The sequence below is a fragment of the Gopherus evgoodei genome, chromosome 8 (genome assembly GCF_007399415.2).
Source record: "Gopherus evgoodei ecotype Sinaloan lineage chromosome 8, rGopEvg1_v1.p, whole genome shotgun sequence".
Classification (NCBI taxonomy): Eukaryota; Metazoa; Chordata; order Testudines; family Testudinidae; genus Gopherus; species Gopherus evgoodei.
The window spans coordinates 1177500-1202318 of NC_044329.1; the positions used below are offsets into that span (position 1 = coordinate 1177500).

At 52.6% G+C, this 24819-nt stretch overlaps 1 protein-coding gene across 7 annotated transcripts; it reads right to left on the bottom strand.

Moving 5' to 3' along the window:
* Positions 1–62: 62 nt before the first annotated feature.
* On the bottom strand, positions 63–22684 carry ZNF346 (zinc finger protein 346). 7 transcript variants are annotated; one of them, XR_004001621.1, is made up of 8 exons: positions 22605–22684; positions 21084–21187; positions 20885–20980; positions 19740–19884; positions 18411–18650; positions 15475–15568; positions 3630–4163; positions 63–1728 (listed from the first exon to the last, which is right to left on the bottom strand). XR_004001621.1 is itself a non-coding variant. In XM_030572810.1 (7 exons), exons 1-7 carry the CDS (start codon positions 22663–22665, stop codon positions 4058–4060), a joined length of 846 nt encoding a protein of 281 aa, XP_030428670.1. In that variant the 5' UTR covers positions 22666–22684; the 3' UTR covers positions 3060–4057. The 7 variants fall into 7 exon arrangements, 6 of the variants coding, with proteins under 6 accessions (XP_030428671.1, XP_030428670.1, XP_030428673.1 ...); XM_030572810.1 differs by lacking the exon at positions 63–1728 and having other exon boundaries at positions 3060–4163; XM_030572811.1 differs by lacking the exons at positions 3630–4163; positions 15475–15568.
* Between the last annotated feature and the right edge of the window lie 2135 nt (positions 22685–24819).

Genomic DNA, 24819 nt, shown 5'->3' on the forward strand with positions numbered 1-24819 from the left:
GAATGCTCCCAGGAGGTGAAGCCATGCGAGCTTCTTGCCCTGCAGCCAGTCTGCTCCAAGGGACAGGAGACTCCCCAGAGTCCTGCCTGGTTTTGTTGGGAGCAGGTCCAGAGCATCGCCTGGTGACTCCATGACAAATAACTCCTGTCTTTTCCCTGTATAATAAATGTGTAAATAATTACAGGCTTGGCGACAGGCCTTGTCCTTAATGTGAGATCTAGGGGGCAATAGCCCAGAGGTAAGCGACTGGCCCTCAGGGGGTGGGAGCAGCCTGAGCATTGCTGAGATTCTTGGCGTACAGAGCAGTGCACCCAGGGGTCTGACTCAATGGCCAGGCTGGGGAAGGGCCGCAGTTTACAGTGGAGGGCTGGCTGGCTGGTGAAGTCTCAGCAGGGAACTCTCAGCCAATTTCGGGTTTGTGCCCTGCATCCGAACAGTGCCAAGAGCATCTCCTCAGGCAGGCTTTCCACTCCCTGGCAGCTGCAGGCACTTGGCTGGCTTAGTTACAGCAGATCGCTCCCTGGCCAGCACTTTCAGCTCGAGCCCCACAGAGCAAGCCCAGGGCCCTCAGCTGGCTGTAGTAAGGCCCCCTGGAAACCCAGTTGGCAGCAGTTCATTGCAAGGCTTGGCTCTGAGGTCAGGCCGTTGATAAGCTAATCACAGGGGTGATAGTACGCCAGCCTCCTGGCCCTGGTGGAGAGCGGCGTTTCCCCATGGAGCAGGCTTCCCACCCCCGGCAGCATAGGGAGCCCTAGGTGCCTGCCCAAGGAGAAGCAAAGTGGCCAGAGTGCTGTAAAAATGCTCCCATGCCCCCCTCCAAGGGAGGCAGCCAAGGAAACACACAGGTTACATGACACCCCTTCCCAGCTCTGCACTGGGCCGGGAGGAGGCCTTACTGGAGCCTGGCTTGAGGCAGCTGCCAGCCATAACCATCCACTGGGGAAGCAAGTTCTCAGGATATTGAGCCTGGGGGAGCTGCACATTTTCCCTCAGGATACCCAAGGGGGTAGGTGGTTTTTTCAAATGGGCATGAAGCAAATGGAAATGCAGGGAAGTCAGCCCATCCCTCCCCCCAGCTGAGCCAGTGTGAGGATCAAGGTATAGGTATCCCAGTACTGGTATTTGCCTGTCCTTCAAGCTGTGAAACACTCTCTTATCAAGACATAGCCTCTTGGCTACCACAAATAAAATGCAAATCAGGGCAGGATAATCCAGATTCTACACTCCGAGCAAAGCAAGGAAGCCACATTCCCCCTCTGCTCTCTCACATTGCACATGCCCCTTGTGTGCTGTGCGGTCACCTTGCACACAGGACAAGGCCTCAGCACAGAGCCAAGCCCTGAAGAATCAAGGCCAGAGTCCAGTACCTCAAGATACCTGCTTGACCCATCAGTCATGGATAAACTAGCCACCTCACACAGCTGGGTGTATGCTGAGTGCATCTCTCAGCATGGCAGCACCGTGCAGAGGAATGCTGTCACCCCATAGGGCAGCTGGCAAGCTCGACGCCTGGGCATATGGTGCAGAGTCCTGGGCACAGCCGGGCAGGAATGAGGAGACCCTGGACGAGGCTAAGTCTGGTCTCAATGCATGAAAACATTGTCTCATTATGAGTGGGCTATACACATGCCGAACGCCAGCACGGCTCTGCCGTCTGTCCCACCACTCACGGTCTCAAGCCTGTGAAGAACAGGACGTAGTCTCTCACAACTGCCCTGGACAACCCAGCTGGAAAACACAATTGGCACAACTTTTGCAACAGTGAAAGGGGAAGCAGCTTCCAGATTTGGACTCTCCCTTAACTCACCCAGTGGTTTCCCTGACTGGTAACCAGCTACAGTCCCCAGCCACAGCAGTGTGTAAGAAAACCCATCAGTGATGGGTTCCAGCCCCAATATGCCCTGGGCTGCAGCAGCCCGAGATGGCAAGCTGACCCTAGCCTGCTTTTCTGCCACGAGTATGAACATGAACTGCAACAGCAAATACACACACACACACACACACACACAAACAGTACGACTCTATCCAGAGCTCATCCTGGGGAAACAGCAGCTCCCTAGACACTGGGTATCAGACGAAGCAGCACTGACAGTGCACGCACAAAGTGAGTTGTACCCCAGACTGCGCGGGAGCAGAGCCCACACGGCTCCTGGTTTTAACGCACAGTGCCTGCCTGCCTGCCACTAGGAACTCGAGACTGGCACAATGAGACTAGAGCTAGCTAAGAGCAGCACAGGATGGGGGTGTGCATAATGCACAGGGCGTTTCCCTCGGTTTGTTAGTTTACTGCTCATTAGACAGTCTGACGTTTGGACGGGCTTTTCAGCAGGACACTAAGCCAGCCTACAGATGCCGCAGTACGGCAGGACTGGACAGCACTAGGCAGAGCAGCTGCAGCCTGTTCTAGTGCGAGAATGCAGGTTAGGCTGCGGAGGAGAGCTGCAGCCTGGACTGGGGGCTGGAAGGGTGCTAGCTCAGAGATTAGCATCCAGCTGGTCCCCTTGCTTTGTGTTCATTTCCCCAGTGCTTGTCACCTTGGATACGCCTTGGAGCCCAGGTCAGCTCCCAGCCTTATGCCAACGTGAGCTGCTTCACGCAGGACTCAGGGAGAAAGTCCTGGCCTGGATTTGTAATCCCAGCCACCTGAGAAGGAGCCTCCACAAAGCAGTAAAGCCTCTTGTCCAACCCCCCTCTCCCCAGCCTTGGCATCCACACAGCATCCACAGCTGTAACACTCCCGCCCATCAGCCCCAGGAAGTCACTGTCCAAATGCGTCGCAGAGGGTGGGCATGTCTCCCTCCTGTAGAGGGCTGGACATCAGCAGCACGATAGACCTGCACAAGATGTGGGAAGCCCCAGAGCCAAGACAAGCCTCATGAGAGATGAGATGAGGGAAGACAGCCAGATGGGGGCTTGCCAAGGCCTGGAATAGGGAAGGGGTGTCGGACAGAACGCGTGGACAGCCCAGTTGGGAGTGTGCAGCTTTGTGCAGAAGCTTAGCAAAGACTAAAAGGAAAATACCTCAGCTGAAGGAAAAAAAATACCACACAAATGTGATCTGAGATTCAAAGCCAGCTTAGCCCTTCCTTCAGGGGTCTCCTCTACCGAGTTTGGGAGCATTCTCCCAAGGAGCTCAGCCTTGCTAGCAGCACATCAAGATTTGCTACCATCTTTAGGTCTTGATGGAAGATCACCTGATTCATCCATTTCCTCTGTCAGACGGACATGAATGTTTGACAAAAGAAACTTTTGCAAGGAGGGTTTGAAAGTGTCCTTCCTTTCAAGTGAAAAGTGCCAGGAGTGGAGGCCAATGGGGTCCAGAGAGTTCTCTGGAGACCCATCAGCTTGTACTCTCTGCTTCTTTGAGGGCCTGTCAGCTCCCTGTTTTAGCAGCAGGTTTTGTATGCCATACACAGTAACTATGTAAAGAGACCACTAAATTGGACACTCCAGAACCAACATCTGCAGAGTTCCAGACATGCCCTAATGGCAGTCAGTGGACCAAGAAACTTCGTGCACAATCACAACTGGGGGCGGGGGCAGGAAGAAACCTAGCTCTAGGATTTCCCAGTCTAAGCCTGGGCAAGGCTAATCTGTCAGTGTAGCGAAGCGTCCAGTCCACACCTCACCTCCTAGCCATTTCCCTGTGAGAGCCAGGAGCCTTCATTCGGTGACAGACACCCCCTGGCACAGGATGTTGGCTCATCAGACGCAGGAATTCCATGCTGTTTGTTCTAGGTGAGGGAGGTGGTGTCCTTGAGACAGGCTATTTGCAGCTGTTGGACCCTGCCTGTACCAGACACATCCTCGCCCCACCAGCCACACAGGAAGAGACTGCACAATGAGAACCGCTCTTGGGGAGCAAGGTCCTGCTGTCCAACGTCTGCTTCTGCTGGATCCTTCGTCAAAGAGATGTCCAGCCTTGGGGCTGATCAACAGGCGCACGTGGGAGGGAATGGCTTTGCTTATCCAGAGGGATAATGAAGCCACTGTGGGCTGGCAAAGAATGCTCGTTCTTGGGCCCCTGTCAGCTCCAAGAACAGGGCTGCAGATTGCTCTAGAAGTCCTGGCTGAAGTAACTGTAGCCCCCGGGGGCAGTTGACTCTTCCCGAACATACTGCTGCCTTGGGAACCGTCCTACGCTGGGCACTGCTCCTGGCATCCTGCACAGTGAATGGAGAGGAAGAAAGGGAGAGTAAAGATAGTCAGAACCACACTGGAGTCTGTCAGCTATCACTGCAAAACAAGCATTGCTGTCATTAGCCATGCCCCTAGGCAGCTGGGCAGCACACTGAGCTCGAGGAGGCAATGTGCTTTCACCCAGTACTCGTTAGCCACTGTGTGTTCACAGCGCCATTGCAATGTCTGTCAAGTGTTTCCATTATAAACCAAGTTTCCTTGTTTTCTTCCCAGTTAGGTTGTAGAATCCAGCTTGGAGCTGGCAGCCAGCAGACCAGGGCTTAGACCAATAGCCGCTTAAAACAAATCAGGTCCAATGGCCGCAAAGACCAGCAACACCAGAATCTGTGCTCCCGGGAGCTAAAAGCAGCTTCCTGCTTAACTATGCTGTTGTAAGGATTTTTTTTTCTGTAATGGGGATAGTTATTGCTCTGTGTCACTAGGGAAAGAGCAGAGTTTTTCGGAACACATTTCGTTACACTGTTCTTTGGGCTAGCATTGAAGAGCCCTGTGTTGTGGCAGACAAGTGTCTCTGTGGGTGTTCTAAGCTACAGAAAGGGCTGTGTGCAGTGCAAGGAGCTGCGGTGGGTCCCACTTTGTTTTCTGTGAAGAACATTGCAGATTTGAGGGCTCTTCAAAATGGCTACCAACATTTAAGAAGTCACTAAAAGCAGCCCTGGCTTAAAAAGGCCAGCAGGTGTTAGTCCTATTTCAGCAGCAGAGGCTGTGGAGCTCATTTCCAGTGCACACCCCACACCTCTGCCTGGAGGTGCAGTACCCCAGTGCGAGCAGCCAGCTCCAGCTCACCAAGTACACATGGAACACAAGCACTTTTGAAGGATGTGTGCGAGACCACAAGCACCCACATTCCAACTGGAGGGGGACACCAACGGCCTCCTGCCTCCCCAAAGTGTCCTGAGCTTGTACAAATGCAAACAAGGTCAGAACGAAGGCCAAAATGCTGGGCAGGTGAAGCCCTCAGCACCTTGCACTGCAAAGGCTGGGCCCCTCCTCAGTGCAGCATCCTGCCTTGGACCGCTGTCAAACCTGTCAGAGGAGTCTGCCTGTGCTGGAGTATCCCCCGTAACCAAATCCATGGAGGGGCTGCTGTTCCCTGTGGTACAGAAGGGGGGTGAAGCACCTTCCTTCTGCCTGTCCCCATTCCCAGATCTTTCTTAGCATCTCTGGGACACTTGGTTGGACGGCAGGTTTCCACCATGGAGATTTCCTACTGCTGACCTCCCCTCCCTTTCTAAGGAACACTTCACCCTAGCAGTTTGGCCTTGTTACGAGCACCCTCTAATTTAAAGCTCAGAATCAGGGCTCTCAACTGTGGAAGAGTCTAGTACAAATGTTTGTGGTTTAACATACTGAATGTTTGCCTAGCAGCCTGTGCTTGTGGAAGCAGTTCTCAGGTCAGTAATACACTACACAGAGCAGGTAATCTGATGTGCCTGGTTACAGTACACTTAGTGCTACTGTCTATGATTGAATGTGCCAACTCCAGACAGGGCAGCAGAAAAAGCTGGAGCTGCGAACAGCTCTCCGGCTAGGTGGCTTTATTGCTCCAGAAATGTTGCTCAACAGAAGGAAAACACAAATAAAGAGTATGGAACTTTCTCTGTAAATCCAGATTTGCGTAAGCCAGGTTCTTCTTCGAGTGATTGCTCACATCCATTCCAATTAGGTGTGCGCGCCGCGCGTGCACGTTCGTCGGAAACTTTTTACCCTAGCAACTCCAGTGGGCCGGCAGGTCGCCCCCTGGAGTGGCGCCGCCATGGCGCCCATATATATCCCCTGCCGGCCCGCCCGCTCCTCAGTTCCTTCTTACCGCCGTGTCGGTCGTTGGAACTGTGGAGCGCGGCATAGCTGTCCTCCACGTCCCTAGCTCTCCTAGTTTCTATCGCTTGTTTATCGCTTATCTCTAGTTCTATATAGTTGTTAATTAGTATTGTTAAGTAGATAGTTTAGTAAATAGCTGTTAAGTAGTTTCTTGCCGGGGGCTTAGCCCTTCCCGGCACCGGGCGCCAGGCTCATGCCTGTTTCGCCAGGCTTCAAGCAGTGTGCGGCCTGCAAGAAGCCCATGCCTACCAGCGATCCCCACGAAGCGTGCCTGAAGTGCCTCGGGGAATCGCACAGATCTGACAAGTGCCGCATCTGTAAGGCTTTTAAGCCGAGGACAAAAAAGGAGAGGGATCAGAGGCTCCGAACTCTCCTAATGGAGGCGGCACTTGACCCGTCGACTTCGCAGACCGTGGTTTCGGCACCGGCACCGGATCGCTCCGGCACCGAGAAGACTCCTCGGCACCGACCTTCTCCGGCACCGGAATCAGTGCCTAGGCCGTCGAAGTCTAATACTCCGGCCAGGCAGACCCGGCTTGAACGCCCGGCCTCGACATCGGCCGCGGCGCCACCGGCACCGTCAGCACCGTTGACTCCGGGCCCGGCGGGTCTGTTGAGTCCGGTGCCGCCGAGCTCCCCCATGAGATCTGGGGTTGAGATAATGGTCCCCATCCACACCGGAGACCTTCGCCTCGGCTCGGGACCTTATTGCCCTGACGGAGCCTACTCGGCCTGCCACCCCCGGTTCCTCCGGTGCGGGTCACGTCCAGAGGCAAGCCCATGATGTCGGCACCCGCCCACGGACAGTCGTTCGCCATCCAGGCCCCGACGTCTTGGGCGCTCCAGATCCCGACGCCGCTCGCAGGTCCCGGCACCGCTCCCCTCAGCGGTACCGGTCGCACTCGCGGCACCGGTCGGCATCGAGACGGTCGCGGTCAGGCTCCAGTCGACACCGGCACCGCGACTCCAGGAGCAGGTCCCGACGCTACTCGCCGCACCGGTCGACCTCCCGGCACCGAGCTGGTGGCAGGTCCCGGTCCCGGTCGATCTCCCGGCACCGAGCTGGTAGTAGGTCCCGGCACCGAAGCGGCGCCCGGCACCGTGACAGATCCCGGCACCGAAGCGGCGCCCGGCACCGTGACAGATCCCGGTCCCGAAGCAGCGCCCGGCACCGTGACAGATCCCGGTCCCGGTCCCGGCACCGTTATGACTCCCGGCACCGGTCCCCGGCACCGAGACGATCCTCCGTGCCGGCCCGCGCAGACCCGTACCATCCAGGGTCGGCCCCGCCGTGGCCCTCCAGGCAGCCGTCCGTGTCTCCCAGACGGGACAGCGGCTATGCGCTGGGCACCGACCGGCAGGCGGCGCTGTTTGCTGATCCGCCGCTGCAGGACCAAGGCCCCCCACAGTGGGGATTCTGGACACCCTGGGCGTACCATCAGGCCCAGGGCCCCCAGCAGCTCCCTGCTAGGGCCGCGCGACTGCGGAGCGTAGGGCCCCTGAAGCCTCTTTGTCTCGCCCCCCTCCCTCCCCGGAAGGGGACGAAGGGTTCCAAACAGCAGGACTCGCTGCGGCTCCGGAGACAGAGGCGAGGGCTGAGGAAGACCCTCAGTTGGACACTATTGTGCCTTGGGGTCTCATCACTCTCCTCCCCGGATGAGGCCGGGTGGCGGGTACCTCCTCCAACAGTCCCCCCCCGCTGGATCTCAGGGCGCACCAGGACCTCCTCAGGCGATTGGCTCAAAACCTGAGTCTGCAGGCAGAGGAGGTCTCGGAGATAGAGGACCCAATTGTTACCATCCTCTCTTCCGATGCTCCCACCAGGGTCGCCCTGCCGTTTATACGGACCATTCAGGCCAATGCCAATACTATCTGGCAGTCCCCGGCCTCCATCCCTCGACAGCGAAAGGAGTCGAGAGGAAGTACATGGCCCCTTCTAAGGGGTACGAATATTTACATGTTCACCCGACTCCCGGTCACTGGTAGTGCAATCGGTGAACGATAGGGAGCGTCACGGCCAGGAGGCTCCGGCCCCCAAATCCAGAGAAGCCAGGCGGATGGACCTCCTGGCCGTAAGGTGTATTCGGCTGGGGCGCTGCAGCTCAGGGTCTCTAACCAACAGGCCCTGCTGAGCAGTACGCCTTTAACTCCTGGGTGGCAGTGGACAAATTTAAGGAGCTGCTGCCACAGGATGCTCGCCAAGAGTTCACGGCCATCTTGGACGAAGGCAAGAAGGTCGCGCGCACGGCCTTGCAAGCCTCCTTGGACGCTGCGGACTCGGCTGCCCGTACCCTCGCGTCAGGAGTTACGATGCGTCGCATCTCCTGGCTGCAGGTTTCCGGCCTTTCGCCAGAGCTCCAGCACACGATACAGAACCTTCCTTTCGAAGGCCAGGGCCTGTTTTCCGATAAGACAGACCCCAGACTTAAGAGTTTAAAGGACAACCGGGTCATTGCGCGGTCCCTCGGGATGCACACCCCCGTGACACAGCGTAGACCCTTTAGGCCGCAGCAACAGCAGCACCGTCGGCCGTTTTCCCAGTTCCGCCAGCGGCAGGACCCTTACAGGCGCCGCGGCAGGAACGGGAGGCGCAGGCAGTCGGGGAACCCAAGGGGGCAGAACCAAGGCTCCTCAAAACCCCCGCCTGGTCCTAAGCCTTCATTTTGAAGTGCGCTCGAGGGGCGCAAGTAACAGTTTTCCCCTACGGATCCTTCCCCTCCGTTTTCCAACCGCCTTTTGTTTTTCCTCCCGGCGTGGTCCCAAATAACATCGGACCGCTGGGTCTTGAGCGTGGTGCAGACGGGGTACCGCCTGCAGTTTGTTTCGTTCCCTCCTTCCCGCCCTCCTTCCTCGTCCCTCTTCAGGGACCCCTCTCACGAGCAATTCCTTCGGCAGGAGGTGCGGACGCTCCTCAGCAAAGGAGCTATAGAGGCGGTTCCCGAAAACGAGAAAGGCAAGGGGTTTTATTCCCGCTATTTTCTGATCCCCAAGGCCAAGGGGGGCCTCAGGCCTATCCTCGACCTGCGAGAACTCAACAAATACCTCGTGAAGTTGAAGTTCCGCATGGTATCCTCGGGACCATTATTCCATCCCTGGATCCGGGAGACTGGTACGCCGCCCTCGACATGCAGGACGCGTATTTCCACGTTGCCATTTGGCCACGCCACAGACGCTTCCTCCGCTTCGTTGTGGGGGCTCGTCATTATCAATTTGCGGTCCTCCCGTTTGGCCTGTCCACGGCCCCGAGGGTGTTTACAAAATGCATGGCAGTTGTCGTGGCGCATCTTCGGCGCAACCGTGTCCACGTGTTCCCTTATCTGGACGATTGGTTGATTCGGGGCACGTCGGAACAGCAGGTGTACAGCCATGTCCGCGTGATCACCGGCATGTTTGCGAGTCTGGGCCTCTTGATAAACACAGACAAGTCCACCCTGAGGCCCACTCAGAAGGTGGAATTTATCGGGGCCGTCCTGGACGCCACTGTGGGCAGGGCCTCGCTGCCTCGGCAGCGGTTCCAGACCATGGCGGCGATCGTTCAACGCTTGCGGTCAGCCCCGTTGATGTCAGTGAGGACATGTCTAACCCTGTTAGGCCACATGGCGGCGTGCACTTTTGTGACCGACTACGCTCGGCTCCGCATGAGGCCTCTCCAGCTGTGGCTTATCAGTCATTACAGACCAAGGCAACCGCTAGACATGTTAATCACAGTCCCCCAGAAGGTCTTAGATTCCCTCGGCTGGTGGGTGGACCAGTCCGTATTGTGTGCGGGTCTTCCCTTTCACCCGTCTCAGCCCTCGGTATCCCTGACAACGGATGCCTCAGATCTAGGCTGGGGGGCCCACCTAGGGACCCTGCGGACGCAGGGCCTATGGTCCCAGGAGGAGGTGGGGCTACATATCAACATGAGGGAGTTGAGAGCGGTCCGCCTTGCTTGCCAAACGTTTTGTCATCAGCTTCAGGGTCGTTGTGTAGCCGTGTTCACGGACAACACGACGACCATGTATTATATCAACAAGCAGGGCGGCACCAGGTCCTCCTCCCTGTGCCTCGAGGCGATACGACTCTGGGACTTTTGCGTAGCCCACTCCATTCACCTCAGGGCTTCCTTCCTTCCCGGAGTACGGAACACGCTGGCGGATCGATTGAGCAGATCCTTCCTGTCACACGAGTGGTCCCTTCGACCGGACGTCGCTCTCTCCATTTTCCGGAGGTGGGGTTATCCCCGGGTGGACCTCTTTGCGTCCAAGGGGAACAGGAAGTGCCAAGCGTTCTGCTCCTTTCAGGGCAGGGAGCCGGGGTCGATAGCGGATGCCTTCCTCATCCAGTGGGCGACCCACCTGTACTATGCGTTTCCTCCGTTCCCTCTGGTTCACAAGGTCCTCCTGAAGGTGCGCAGAGACAGGGCTCGTGTGATCATGGTGGCCCCGGCATGGCCCAGACAGCACTGGTACACCATGCTGCTAGACTTGGCCGTAGCCGACCCAGTTCCCCTGCCCCTTCATCCGGACCTGATTACCCAGGACCACGGGTCCCTCTGTCACCCAGACCTGCAGTCGCTGCACCTAGCGGCGTGGCTCCTGCGTGGCTAACTGGTTCCGAGCTGCGCTGCTCCACGCCTGTGAGAGAGGTGCTCTTGAGCAGCAGGAAACCATCCACAAGAGCCACATATTCGGCGAAATGGAAAACGCTTCTCCTGTTGGTGCGTAGAGAGAAAATCTCCGCCCTATGGAAGTTTCGGTATCCGAAATCTTAGATTATGTTTGGTCCCTCAAAGAACATGGTCTGGCCTTATCGTCGTTGCGAGTCCATCTGGCAGCTATCTCCACCTTTCACCCGGGTGCGGACGGTCGCTCCGTTTTTTCTCACCCGACGGTGTCGAGATTCCTTAAGGGGCTGGAACGGTTATTCCCTAACGTCCGTCCCCCTGCTCCAACCTGGGATCTTAACCTGGTGTTGTCCCGGCTCATGGGGCCCCCTTTGAGCCGTTAGCTACTTGCTCCCTGCTTTACCTCTCTTGGAAGGCTGCCTTTCTAGTAGCTATCACCTCAGCTAGACGGGTGTCGGAACTCCGAGCCCTGTGGTGGACCCCCCATACACGGTCTTCCACAAAGACAAGGTGCAGCTTAGACCACACCCTGCCTTTCTACCCAAGGTGGTCTCAGCCTTCCACGTCAACCAAGAGATTTTCCTCCCGGTTTTTTTCCCAAAACCTCACTCCTCAGGCAGGGAGCAGCAGCTCCACTCGCTGGATGTCCGTAGAGCTCTCGCGTTCTACATAGAGAGGACCAAACCCTTCCGCAAATCCCCCCAGCTTTTCGTGGCGGTAGCGGACCGTATGAAAGGGCTTCCTATCTCCTCCCAGAGGTTATCCTCGTGGGTTACGTCCTGTATCAGGACCTGTTATGACTTGGCCCATGTCCCTACGGGCCGTGTGACTGCGCATTCTACCAGGGCGCAGGCGTCGTCGCTGGCTTTCCTGGCCCGTGTGCCCATCCAGGAAATCTGTCGGGCAGCGACCTGGTCATCGGTCCACACCTTTGCTTCCACTACGCCCTGGTCCAGCAGTCGAGAGAGGATGCGGCCTTCGGAACTGCAGTGCTCCATGCCGCGACTTCTCACTCCGACCCCACCGCCTAGGTATGGCTTGGGAGTCACCTAACTGGAATGGATGTGAGCAATCACTCGAAGAAGAAAAGACGGTTACTCACCTTTGTAACTGTTGTTCTTCGAGATGTGTTGCTCACATCCATTCCACACCCGCCCTCCTTCCCCACTGTCGGAGTCGCCGGCAAGAAGGAACTGAGGAGCGGGCGGGCCGGCAGGGATATATATTGGGCGCCATGGCGGCGCCACTCCAGGGGGCGACCTGCCGGCCCACTGGAGTTGCTAGGGTAAAAAGTTTCCGACGAACGTGCACGCGCGGCGCGCACACCTAACTGGAATGGATGTGAGCAACACATCTCGAAGAACAACAGTTACAAAGGTGAGTAACCGTCTTTTTGCGTAACTCGGGAAGCATCTGTGCAGCCACCCCGCTGATCAGTTGCTTTGTGTTTTTGGTTCACAACTGGCAAACAGCTCTCATATGTAGCGCCCTACCAAATTCATAGTCCATTTTGGTCAATCTCAGAGTCATAGGATTTTAAACATAGTAAATTTCATGATTTCAGCTATTTAAATTTAAAATTTCATGGTGCTGTAAGTGTAGGGGTCCTGACTGAAAAAGGAGTGGGGGTGGGGAGAAGAGAGGAAGGAGAGTGGCAGGGTTATTGTGGGGGGGTAGGGTGGCCACACTGCTACCCTTACTTCTGTACTACTGCAGGTGGCTGCGCCGCCTTCAGAGCTGGGCAGCTGGAGAGCGGCGGCTGCTGGCCAGGAGCCCAGCTCTGAAGGCAGGGCCCCGCCAGCAACAGCACAGAAGTAAGGACGTCACGGTACAGTATTGGTACCCTCACTTCCGCGCTGCTGCCTGCAGCGCTGGGCTCTGTCGCCAGCTGCCACTCTCCAACTGCCCAGCTGTGAAGGCAGCAGTGCAGAGGGCGGCATGGTGTGATATTGCCACTCTTACTTCTGTGCTGCTGTTAGCAGGGCACTGCCTTCACAGCTGGGCACCTGTCCAAGAGCCGCCACTCTCAAGGCAGCACAGAAGTAAGAATGGCAATACCACAATCCCCCCTAAAATAACCTTGTGACCCACCTGCAACTCCCTTTTGAGTCAGGACTCCCAATTTGAGAAATGCTGGTCTCCCTCATGACATTGGTAGAGTATAAGGTAAAAGCACACAAAAGACCAGATTTCATGGTCTCTGACAAATTTTTCAGGGCCATGAATTTGGTTGGGCCCTACTCATATGCTAATGCGGCACCATGGATTGGCCTGCAGAGGGAGTTCTCTAAGCAAAACTGACCAGAGTGTAAACTGCAGTGTAGTCATAGTTGTGTCAGTCCCAAGGGCCTGGTCTACACCACACGTTTAAACCGAATTTAGCAGCGTTAAAACGAAGTAACCCTGCACCTGTCCACACAACGAAGCCCTTTATATCGATATAAGGGCTCTTTAAACCGACGAGGGGAGTAGCGCTGAAATCGGTATTGCCATGTAGGATTAGGGTTAGTGTGGCTGCAATTCGATGGTATCGGCCTCCGGGCGGTACCCCACAGTGCACCACTGTGACCGCCCTGGAAAGCCATCTGAACTCAGATGCACTGGCCAGGTAGACAGGAAAAGCCCTGCAAACTTTTGAATTTCATTTCCTGTTTGCCCAGTGTGGAGCTCTGATCAGCACGGGTGGCCATGCAGTCCCAAATCCAAAAAGAGCTCCAGGATGGGCCGTATGGGAGATACTGCATCTGATCACTGTATGGGGAGACAAATCTGTTCTATCAGAGCTCTGTTCCAGAAGACGAAATGCCAAAGCATTTGAAAAAATTCTCCAGGCTTCGATAGACAGAGGCCACAGCAGGGACTCAGAGTGCTGCGTGACAAGCATAACGGAAAGCCAAAGAATCAAATGGACGCCAATGGGGGGAGGAGGGGGACTGAGGACTCGAGCTATCCCACAGTTCCTGCAGTCTCCGAAAAGCATTTGCATTCTTGGCTGAGCTCCCAATGCCTGAAGGGACAAAAACATTGTTACCAGTAGTTCAGGGAATATGTCGTCAATTTACCCCCACTCCCCCCAGGGAAAAAAATCGTTTCTTGCCTCTTTTCAATGTCACCGTACATCTACTGGTAGACAGGGTGCTGCAGCGCTAAACAGCAGCATCCTCTCCCCTCCCCTCCCTGGTGGCAGACGGTACAATATGACTGATAGCCGTCCTCGTCACCATCCTGCGAGTGCTCCTGCCTGGCCTCGGTGAGGTTGGCTGGGGGGGCCTGGGCAAAAATGGGAATGACTCCCGGTCATTCCCTTCTTTAAGCTTTGTGTTCTGGAGATTCAGTCCTGGCAGATGGTGCAATAGGGCTGGTAACTGTCCTCATCATAGCAGCAGGAGGCTGTGCTCCTCTCCCCCCCTACCCTTTAATGAGTAATGGAAATGTCCTGCCTGGAATATCATAGCAGCTGGAGGCTGCCTCCCCCTCATTTTATCTCACTAAAAAGTCAGTGTTTCTTGTTCCTGCATTCTTTATTACTTCATCACACAAATGGGGAGATAACTGCCACGGTAGCCCAGGAGGGGTGTGGGAGGAGGGACGCAACGGATGGGGTTGTTGCAGGGGCACCCCCTAGAATGGCATGCAGCTCATCATTTCTGTGGGATGTCTGGGGCTCTGACACAGAGCAGCTGTGCTCTCTGGTTCTCTAGCAGACTTGCCCCATATTCTAGGCAAGACTGACTATTTTTAGACAAAACAAAAAGAAGGGAATGACCTGGGGAGTCATTCCTATTTTTGTCCATGCGTCCCCGGCCGACCTCAGCGAGGCCAGCCAGGAGAACCCACGACAGCAGCAGACGGTACAATATGACTGGTAACCGTCATCGCCAATTTCCAAAGCAGCAGACGGTGCAATAGGGCTGGTAACCGTCTCTGCTACCTTGCAAAGGCAAGTGAGTGCTGCTGTGTAGCACTGCAGTACCACGTCTGTCAGCAGCATCCAGTAAACATATGGTGACAGTGAAAAAAGGCTAAACGGGCTCCATGGTTACCATGTTATGGCATCTGCCAGGGCAATCCAGGGAAAAAGGGCGCGAAATAATTGTCTGCCGTTGCTTTCACGGAGGAAGGATTGAGTGACGACATTTACCAGAATCACCCGCGACACTGTTTTTGCCACATTATGCATTGTGATCTCAACCCAGAATGCCAATAGGCGGGGGGAGACTGCAGGAACTATGGGATAGCTACCCACAGTGCAACGCTCTGGAAATCGACGCTAGCCTCGGTACATGGACGCACACTGCCGAATTAGTGTGCTTAGTGTGGCCGCGTGCACTCGACTTTATACAATCTGTTTTAAAAAACAGGTTTCTGTAAAATCAGAATAATCCTGTAGTGTAGACATACCCAAGATGGGGGAGGTAATCTTTTATTGGATTAACTGCTGTTGGACAGAGAGACACAGACACATGCCTTCAAGCCACACCACTCTACCTTGAATGGTCCCATACACCAGGTGTTAGCTATTGATGCTAAACAATCTGTTCCACCCTGCATTTAGCAGTGACCCTGGGAGCACCTTTTCCAGACCTGAAGAAGAGCTCTGGATGGCTCAAAAGCCTCTGACTAACAGAAGCTAGTTCCATAAAAGAGATCCCCCCACCACCCACCCATATCTGTGCAAACATACACTAGCGGATCTCCGTCTTAAAAGGAGGCGCACAAATTTGCACAAAATGCTTCGTGTAGGTTGCGAGACACCCTGAAGAGTGCTTCCAATTCAATGGCATGAAATTTAACTATACAATGTAACTACTGCCATTATAAATGCATTTAAACCAAAGATCACTTACTGATTCTTGTGTTTGAAGCCGCTGATGTGAGCTTGGTACTGCTCTATGGAATTCAGTACTATATTACATGTGTTGCAGGGGTACCCCTTCCCAGCTGAAACAGACATCAATGTTAACAAACAGCTATCCAATCACTTGGTGCCTGAGGTAGAAATAAGCAAGATCAATCAATTGGACACACCAGTGAAACAGTTGCTAAACAGAAATAAATAGCATGTAAAATCCAGCATTCTGATCCGCTGAAGAGATAGAGAGCTTGCTATCTGCCCCCCTCCAGTGGAGCCTTAGCAGAGGCCACAGCCATTTGGGAACAGCATGCCAAGCCAAAAACATCGTCTCCAATCAGAGTGCAGGTTCCTTCATTACAAAATCCACCCTAATGTTTGAGATAGTTCACGCTCTTTCAATGGCCTGGGGTAGGGTTTGAGAGTTTTCAGTCCAAAATCTGACAGCAATGTCTCTGCAACTCCACTTCTCTCCATCTGTACATCTCAGTTTCAGAGAGTGAACTTCGTAATTTTTCAACTTGAAGCACAAGGGAAACAGCACCACACAAGATTACATACACAACATCAAATGTTAAGATATAGCATGACACGTTGTACGCCATCCCTCAGTCACACATGAAGCTCTGTCCTGAAGCATTTGATCTGCAGTTTGAGCATCATTCAAACATAACTCTTTCCTGTTGGTAGCTGTCCCAGATACATCAGTACTCTTGGGTAAGATGCCAAACTCCAGCTGGAGTGAGATTTCTGGAACTTTTACTGGAGGTCAGAGATGCTGAGCACAAGGATGTGGGATCAGAAGTGGAAAACATGGCACAGTGTAGGAGGTTAGTTCAGGGGACAACCGCACAGAATTTTCTTCAAGATGAGAATTGCTGTGTATATTCCCAGCTCAGCCCCTCAGGCTGCAAGCTCCTTGGGGCAGGGCCTCAGTCTGTTTGCTAAAAGTGCCATGCACAAAAATAATAAAAACAGGTATCTTAGGAAACAATTAAGAGGCCAAGAACACATACCTCAGACAACATAACTAAGGGGGAAAAATAGCAGTACAATGACTAACAGTGAGAAGGGCAATGCAGCAAACACTCCTTACGATGCTTATATACTGTCAAGATTTTGGACTGAGAGGTCATTTAGCTTTGAGAACAATGATCTGGAGTCAGATTTTAAGAGCCAGAAGGGGCCATTACGATCACCTAGTCTGCACTTCTGCACAACCCAGGCCAGAGAACGTCACTCCACCACACTTCCTTATGGGAAGATACTCAAGTTAAAGCGATTTAAACTGCATCTCCGCCACCCTAGGCTGCTTGTGTCTAAAGGGAGATTTTAAAATTGTGAAGTACCTAAAGTTACTTATATAACAGTGAAGATTTCAGATGTGCCTGCTGGCTACCCAGATGCAGCCCCAAGATAGACAGTCCAGGGAGATAACCAGAAGGACCATGCGAGGGAAGATGCCAAAGCCTCCATGAAAGAACAGACTTGACTTGGAGCCCAGATTTCATGGATGGGAGCATGGGTGTATGACATCTGAAAGAGCTAGACAGCCACTGTACAAAGATCTGACAGCTGAAGGAGTTGAACAAAAATAGACAAGAAAGTAGCTCAGACCAATGCTCTTTGTGCTGCATTATCAGAATGGCTCTTGATTGCAGCCCCCAGTCTGAAACCTTGTTTGTGATAGGTTAAATGTAACATGAGATGGGACAGACATTACAGATGCCTCAAACACCCCATGGAAGACGACAGCACAGTCTCTCTACTTCAAAGATCCCAGAGGTCACAGCATCCACCTGCACTTTACAGGGTCAGAATTTAAGTGACTTCACGTTGTCTTTATTTGAGCCACAACAGAAGAATGACACTAAACCAGGGCTCTACTATTAGGGAAGGAGCAGATTTTTAGACCATCAGATCACTCCATTGCCAGGCTATTTCTAGTCTAATGCTGGAAATCATGTGCCGTTGGAATCTTCAATCTTACTGCTCCAGGGGCAGGGCAGACTGCTTAGTATCAGCGACACCCATTACTTGTTAGTGTCAGCAGTGCCTGAAAGGTGACATGCAAAGGGTTAAAATCTGGGCTTGTGCCCTTGTATGTCTCTTTAGGCTAGGGAAAGAGGGCCTCAAATCGAGGTCTATAGAAAAAAAAAAAAAGATTTTCTTCTGTCTGTTCTTTATTTTCAAGATATCAGGAATGTAAAGTCTGGTTTCTCTGGTGTGAGGAGGTGCAGTGGGAGGCACAGAGGAGTTTATTGTGAGCTTTTAAACAGCTTCACTCCATCTTCACAGAGACTCTATACTCAACACTGTTTATAAATAGCAGTTAAAGAAGAACATAATTTTAACCAGACTACAAGTCCCTCTCAATAGCTCAGCTTTCCCTCCGGCGCATGTTGGGATGAAGCAAGCACACTACCTCATCAGATGGGACTGGGAACAGGCAGGAAAACCCATCACAGTTCCTATGTATGCATCATAGAGCAGCAAGACTAGTACAAGCCCAGTATTTTCTCCCCATGGCAGGGCACCTTGAAAGGTACCTTAGAGATGGCAATCAATGCTCCAAGAGTTCCACTGAGGGATCAGTCCACTTAGCTGGAAGTCCAACTTGCTGTCAAGATCCCTTGGAATCTTTACATCTTGAAACTTTACGTCTAGACGGTTAACAGCCATAACACATTTCAACCCCAAGCTAATTACCAACAGCTAAGGTAATACCTCAAGCAGTAACAGGGGTTTATAATGGAAACACCAACAATCCTACCTTAAAAAAAAAAAAAAAGTGTCTAATTTGCTGTAAGTCTCACTCTGTTCTCTTCAAAGAGCTGTCAGTCCCAAAGCTTCCACACACCCACTGCCACCCTGAGCCCTTCCCACTCCATCCTTCAGCTACATTAGTAAACCTGGCTGTCCAGGACTCACCCATGGAGGAGGATGCAGGCGCGTCAGGAGTACGACCATAGTGTGCCATCAGCTTGAGTTTGGTCTCTTGCTTTCTGTGTTTCTTGCCTACATAATGCTGTTTTGCCATGAGTGGATTGTTGAAAGTGGCATGGCAGAGGCTGCAGAACTTGTCTGGGTCAGAAGTGCTCTGGTTCTCCTCGTTGGAAGATACAGCAGAGGGAGGAAAGTTAGCCGGGCATTTCTGTGGAGGCATCGTTACTGTAAAACGAAACAGACCACCAATTACCAATACTCAGAGATCTACAAACTAAGCAGCCAGAGTCAGTCTTTGGAATTTTTAGTTTGTTTCTTCAGAGAAGGGCTTTTGACAGAAGTTTTCTTGGAGACTTTTCATTTGGATCTGCACCCATCTCTTCCTTTCGTATCCATAAACAAACACCAAATGGTAAGACAAGTCAGAGTTTCCAAGTTAAATCAGAACTGCAGATCCTCCTTGACATTCACCTGGTCATATCTTGGAGCACAGCAGGCCAACAGTGATATCTTTAAAGAAACTGGAAACAAATCACCTCCACCCACAAGGATGTCAGTCACTCCCAGCAAATGGAAAAAGGGGGAGATACAGAACAGAGCAAGCCCTCCCATAATGTACTTTCAGAGTCACTCCCTTTCAAAGGCAGGATATTTAAACTGTGTGTGGAGGACCTGATCCTGCACCATTTGTCAACAGTAGCCTTGCCACCAACTTTATGGGAACAGGACTGAGCACGATTCAGTTCATTCATAGACAAATGCACACAGTTCCATTGCTGTATGATGAAGACACATGCAACGTACTCTTATGCCACAGTGACAGTCACCTTCAAAATATCTGAGCGCGCTCCCCCAGTGAACTGCAGAAAGTGACTTGGTCTCCTCATGAACACCCCTTTATAAAGTCTCCTAATCTGACCCAAGAGGCTCCAACGGGTAAGAATGCCAGATAGGACCCAGAAGTTGACTCTCTGCATGCATTGCACATGGAGAACTAGGCACTCCAGTTGCGCCAAATTAGAATTGTCTTTCTTAAAGCAAGCTTCAGGGAAATGCAAATCTACAAAACAGATTACCAAAGGGGGGAACAGAGTTGTTGGCATGTTTTTCACCAGTTGCCACATGCTTCTGATTTCTAACAGCACTCGTATCACTAGGAAAGCATTAACACCCCAGTGCCAATGGGTCCAGAGCTGTAGCAAGGTACTCAGCCACCCTCTAATCTAGGAATCATGATGTGAAGGGAGTGGAAAGATCACCTACTTGCGGCTGCTCCTAACAGGACACACACACACATACTGCAGACAGCCATACCTTCCACTCTGGGGGACTGTTGCTTCAGCTTCAGGTTCTTGGCATGAGTCTTGCCTAAGTAGTGAGACATGGCCACAACGGGAGAGGAAAAGGTCATGTTACAGATGGGGCAGCATTTGTTCCTGTCATCTCCATTGCTGCTCTCCTGTTCACAAGAAGGAATTGATGTTTGAGAATCTGAAGTAACCAGATATATTCAGCTGTCAAGGCCAAGGAATTTGGCGCTGCTTCATACCTTCCTTTGAAGAACGGCGCTCTTATTTCTGACTAGTCTCACTTTCATCAGGTAGTGGCACATTTTGGTAGGCTATTATGACCCAGAGGAGTTGAGGACAAGGTAGTTGGCAGCATTGGTGCAGGTTCCCAGTCTATTCTCTACAAGGTATGGACCAAGCAATACAAGGCATTGCAGCCAACTCTGTCATCTCTAACTCAAAGCTACTTCACTAGGTTAACAGTGTCTATTTTACTCATGTCTGAACCTACCACCAGACACACAGATCCTCCTTTTATATTCATCCCTGCACTGTATATGCTATGGGGGCATACGCAAGAGGCTGGATTGGAGGTGATTAGGAATTACAGCTGAAGCAGTGATAAAACTTGACTCTGTTACTCAAACTGCATAATCACCATGCAGACAGATCGTGGGAAATGTGTTACCTTTACTGCCTTAAAGGCACCGTAACTACCAGCAATGGGAACTTTGAGTAACATGAGATCATCCAAAAAAGTCAAGTCCAGCAACATAATTAATTCACAGGACATGCTCACTGAAAGTTACACAGTAATTACATCCATGACTGCTCTTAGTCACCTTTTCTGCTCATCTGTCCTTCCAAATGTTGCTTCACGGCAGTGCTTCTCTCATGGGGGGACACATTTGTTTAGGGTGCAGGTGTTCCACACACTGGCTAAGAGGTGTGCTCATTGCAGCAATGTGTAGCAACTAGAGGGCTCAGCTGTCCTCACTAAATTACCCAACGCCAACAATCCTCCCTCTGGTGTATTATTCCATATTCCACTGCACCTGTCATGGACTGTGCCTGCTAAATCCCTATCAGCAAAGCACTCCTCAGCGCTTACAGGATGCTAGTCCTCTTCTAGAGCTCTGACCTGAGAGGCCCTGTAGTCTTCTACATCACCTGCTTGGTTTCCAGCTTTATCTTCTTCCCCTGACGGAGCTCCTCCTCGCCGTGAATCGACATGTACCGCCGCACTTTGTTTGCATGTTTTTTGCTCTGGCAGGGAGCGAGGAAGAAAATTGGATTAATGTGCAACAAATATTCTATTCAATTACATCCAAAATAAGAAATCCAGCAACATCTTTGCTGCCTGAAGTACCTGGTAATGAGCTAGCTTCTGGGACTCTGAGATGAGCACTGCACTGCACACTTTACACTGAGCGTCTGTGAAAATGTGGCTGTTCTCTCTGATCATACGATCAACTGTGAAGAACAAAACATGTTGCAGTTTATTTTCAAACAAGGTAGCTATGACTTCAAGGTCCAGAGTCTTTTACTAACACTGTGCCACTACCACCATCTTCAAATATCTGTCACGATAATGTAGTTAGGGGGCCTAGAGTCTTGGATAGGCATCTTTATTATTTTAAATCTATGAGTAAATAATAAATCTCAGCGCATCCAAATCTGCATCTCCCATGCTCTGGTGCTGGAAATGTAGAGTAACTCTCCCCTAGGTTTCCAGTCAGGGTGAGAGAACACAGATGCATACAAATCAAGGAGGAAAAAAATCACTATAAGTCTTGAATAACTTCTTAATGTCCCTTCCCACTTGGGAGAAACTCAGATACCACCACCACCATGCTAAAGTGCTGTTGTGTAGTCATGGCAGAGCACTGGGAAAGAGCTCTCCCACTGCTGTAAAATACCCCACCTCCAGGAGGGGCGTAGCTACCAGTACTGGTGTGCTGTCTACACTGGTGCTTCACAGCGCTGAAACTTGCTGCACTCAGCGGGTGTTTTTTCACACCCCCTGAGCGAGAAAGTTGCAGCACTGTAAAGTGCCAGTGTAGACAAGCCCTAAGTAACTTAGGTACCTAATCCATTTGTCAGAGAGAACTATAAGTGGAGATTACCTTGAACCCCACTCTGTCCTCAGTCCTAAAGCAGACCTCACCTGTAGAGTGAACAGGGGCTAATACATATTTTACACCTTTACTACATGAGCAAATAAGAACAGTTCAATGTTAAGGGATGTGCAGCCACAGAAATGCAACTCTGATAATTCACAGCCCAAGAAAATCCATTGCAGACTATATAAGAATTCTAAAAATGAAAGAAAAAATCCAAGGAACATTTCACTTTGGGAAAACAGTAATTAAATCACCCTGGTAATACCAGGGGCGATTCAAACTTTCCTCCCTATCATCGATCCATGGTCAGTTTAAACATGGCTTCAAAGCCTCCGTTAGCCGCCTCCCGGCACTGAGCCAAGGGGCCCAGGGCTGTGCAGGGAGCTGTCAGGAGGCGCCTGGCCCGGCGCGATGGTAGAGAAGGGCACAGTCACCTCCGGCCAGCGGCACCACTACGGGATGGGGCTCTCCGGACCCCTGCCCCCTCTCAGCAGCCGGGCCGAGCCGGGCCGGGCCGGGCCGCCCCTCCCCCCCGCCGCGCGGCTCGCTCAGCGCCGCTCGCCTGCCAAGGGGGCAGAGAACGCGGGAGCGGCCTTCAGCCCGGAGCCGCCGGGGAAGCTGCACGTCGGGGCCACGCGCGAGGCGTGCCGGGCTCGGGCGGCTCCACAGGGCCCCCAGCACCCGCCCCCGAGGCCAACCCCCCCCCGTCGGGGCCGCTCCAGCGGGAGCCGCGCACCCGGGCCGGGCCGGGCCGGGCCCGGACCCACCTGCCGCCTTCCCCACCGGCAAGGCCGCGGCGTCCCCGTTGCTACCCGCCCAGGCCGCCATCTTCTACTGGCGCCCCCAGCGCGGAGCTATCGCGAGCTCCGCGCCGTTCTCTGGCGCCGGCGCGGGCCACGTGACCCGGGAGGCAGCCGGGGCCTCCATCTTGGTTGTGGGCAGAGGCGGCCGGGCGGGGTTGCCATGGGGACAGGGCTGCCTGCCCGAGGGACCCAGCCGCCCCCCTCGGCCTCTGTACCAAACCCGTCCCGCACCCCGGAGCGGGGCGGGGCGGGGCGGGCTGGCCCCCCCTGTGCCGGGTTACCGGCCCGTGAGCCCCCGCCCCGCCGGGGCTGGCATCCTCCAGTGTTCCCAAGTCACAGCCCTGGCTTCAGAACCATGGAACGGGACGGACCCATTGCGGGGCAGGGGGGCTGGCGTTGGGGTTCGGAACCTGTAGGCCGCATCCACCTCTCTGCAGCCCTGAACAGAGCGGCGGGTCGCTGGAGCTGTGAGAGCCACGCCAGGCATCGCAGGGCTCCAGGGGCAGCGGGGCAGCCGAGTTAGGCTGGATCTGTACAAGCAGCAAAGAGAGTCCTGTGATAGCAGCAGAGAGTCCCGAGGCGCCTTATAGACTAACCGACGTTCTGGAGCGTGAGCTTTCCTGGGTGAATCCGACCAAGTGGGTACTCGCCCACGGAAGCTCACGCTCCAAAACGTCGGTTAGTTTATAAGGTGCCACAGGACACTTTGCTGCTATCACAGGACTTGTGTCAAAACTCTGAAAGTTGGCAACACTGAGATTCCCCAACACACGCGGTAATGTCAAATAAAACTCACACCGAATCCTCAAGAGAGAATCACTCACCCAGCAGGAAAGGCTGTAACAAAAGAAAGAGAAGCTAAGAGCAAGGCTATGATACAAACGTCCATAAACTAAAGGAAAAGTTCCTTAGACCACAACAACCTAGGGGAGACGAGGGGTGTGTAGATTGTGCAGACCTTTATATGACTGTCCCCCTTTTTAAAATCTGCTTTGATCAGCAGTGAAAAAGTTAACTGTTGACATTGAATGTCATTAGGCATCAGAGTTAACATTCCATGGGGATTAGGCGGGGTAGTTTACACCTCAGAGCTATTACATCAGGCTGGCTGTAGACTTAGGAAGACCTTATTGCATTAATTTTTGTTTAAGTCACATTTTGAAAATTAGCTTTACTACCAGACAGTCTACTGACTTTTTTTTTTAATTAAAATTTGGATTGTGGTTTGTTGGAATCATCCAACAGGAAAAAGTAATGATGATCTACCATAAACCAGCCCATAGTAGACTCCAGTTCCTTCTGCTATAGCAGGAATTAATTTAAATCCACAGAAAGAAAACATTCAGCATTCAAGATGGTAAAATCTGGACAGAACTCTTCCAAAACCCATACAGAGAACCTCATTCAGAAAAATTCAATCTAAAAAAACATTTGTATGACCAAAATATATGTAGGAGGAGATGCCATTAAAATCTGCCAGACCCCACGGACTCTCCCACTACAATATAAACACAAAACTTCCAGAAACAATAGAGGAAGAAATCTTGAGGCCTGGAAAATATTTCATATATGTTTGGTTGTTTTGTAAAGCTTTAGTTTTAAACTCTTGTTCCTAGTGAAATATAAGATAACCTATTTCTCTCAGGCCTTGGCTACACTGGCGCTTTACAGAGCTGCAACTTTCTCGCTCAGGGGTGTGAAAAAACATCCCCTGAGCGCAGCAAGTTACAGTGCTGTAAGTGCCAGTGCGCTCCCAGCGCTGTAAACTAATCCCCACGGCGAGGTGGAGTACGTGCCGCAACCACACTTGCACTTCAAAGCGCTGCTGTGGGAGCGCTCCTGCGGCAGTGCTTTGGAGTTTTGAGTGCAGCCAAGCCCTCTCTGTTTGACTCCATTGTAAGTTGTCTCCATGATGGTTGCATCTGTTGATTGTACTGAGATAAGTTAAGTATCAGAGGGGTAGTCGTGTTAGTCTGGTATATATATATGCAAGCAAGAAGCAAGCTAGAGATAACGAGGTTAGTTCAATCTGGGAGGATGAGGACCTGTTCTAGCAGTTGAAGTGTGAAAACCAAGCGAAGAGAAACTGCTTTTGTAGTTGGCAAGCCATTTGAAGACTCTAGCCTGCTTCTTGCTTGCATATTATATACCTGCCCCTGGAAATTTCCACTACATGCAT

What these genes read in the sequence shown, in the direction of transcription:
- ZNF346 (XM_030572810.1), bottom strand. Translation starts at nt 22,665, where the DNA reads ATGGCGGCCTGGGCGGGTAGCAACGGGGACGCCGCGGCCTTGCCGGTG. An exon ending in GCCGGTGGGGAAGGCGGCAG is followed by an intron (nt 21,188 to 22,604) that starts GTGGGTCCGGGC and finishes TGTTCTTCACAG; the next exon opens with TTGATCGTATGATCAGAGAG. An exon ending in AGAAGCTAGCTCATTACCAG is followed by an intron (nt 20,981 to 21,083) that starts GTACTTCAGGCA and finishes GCTCCCTGCCAG; the next exon opens with AGCAAAAAACATGCAAACAA.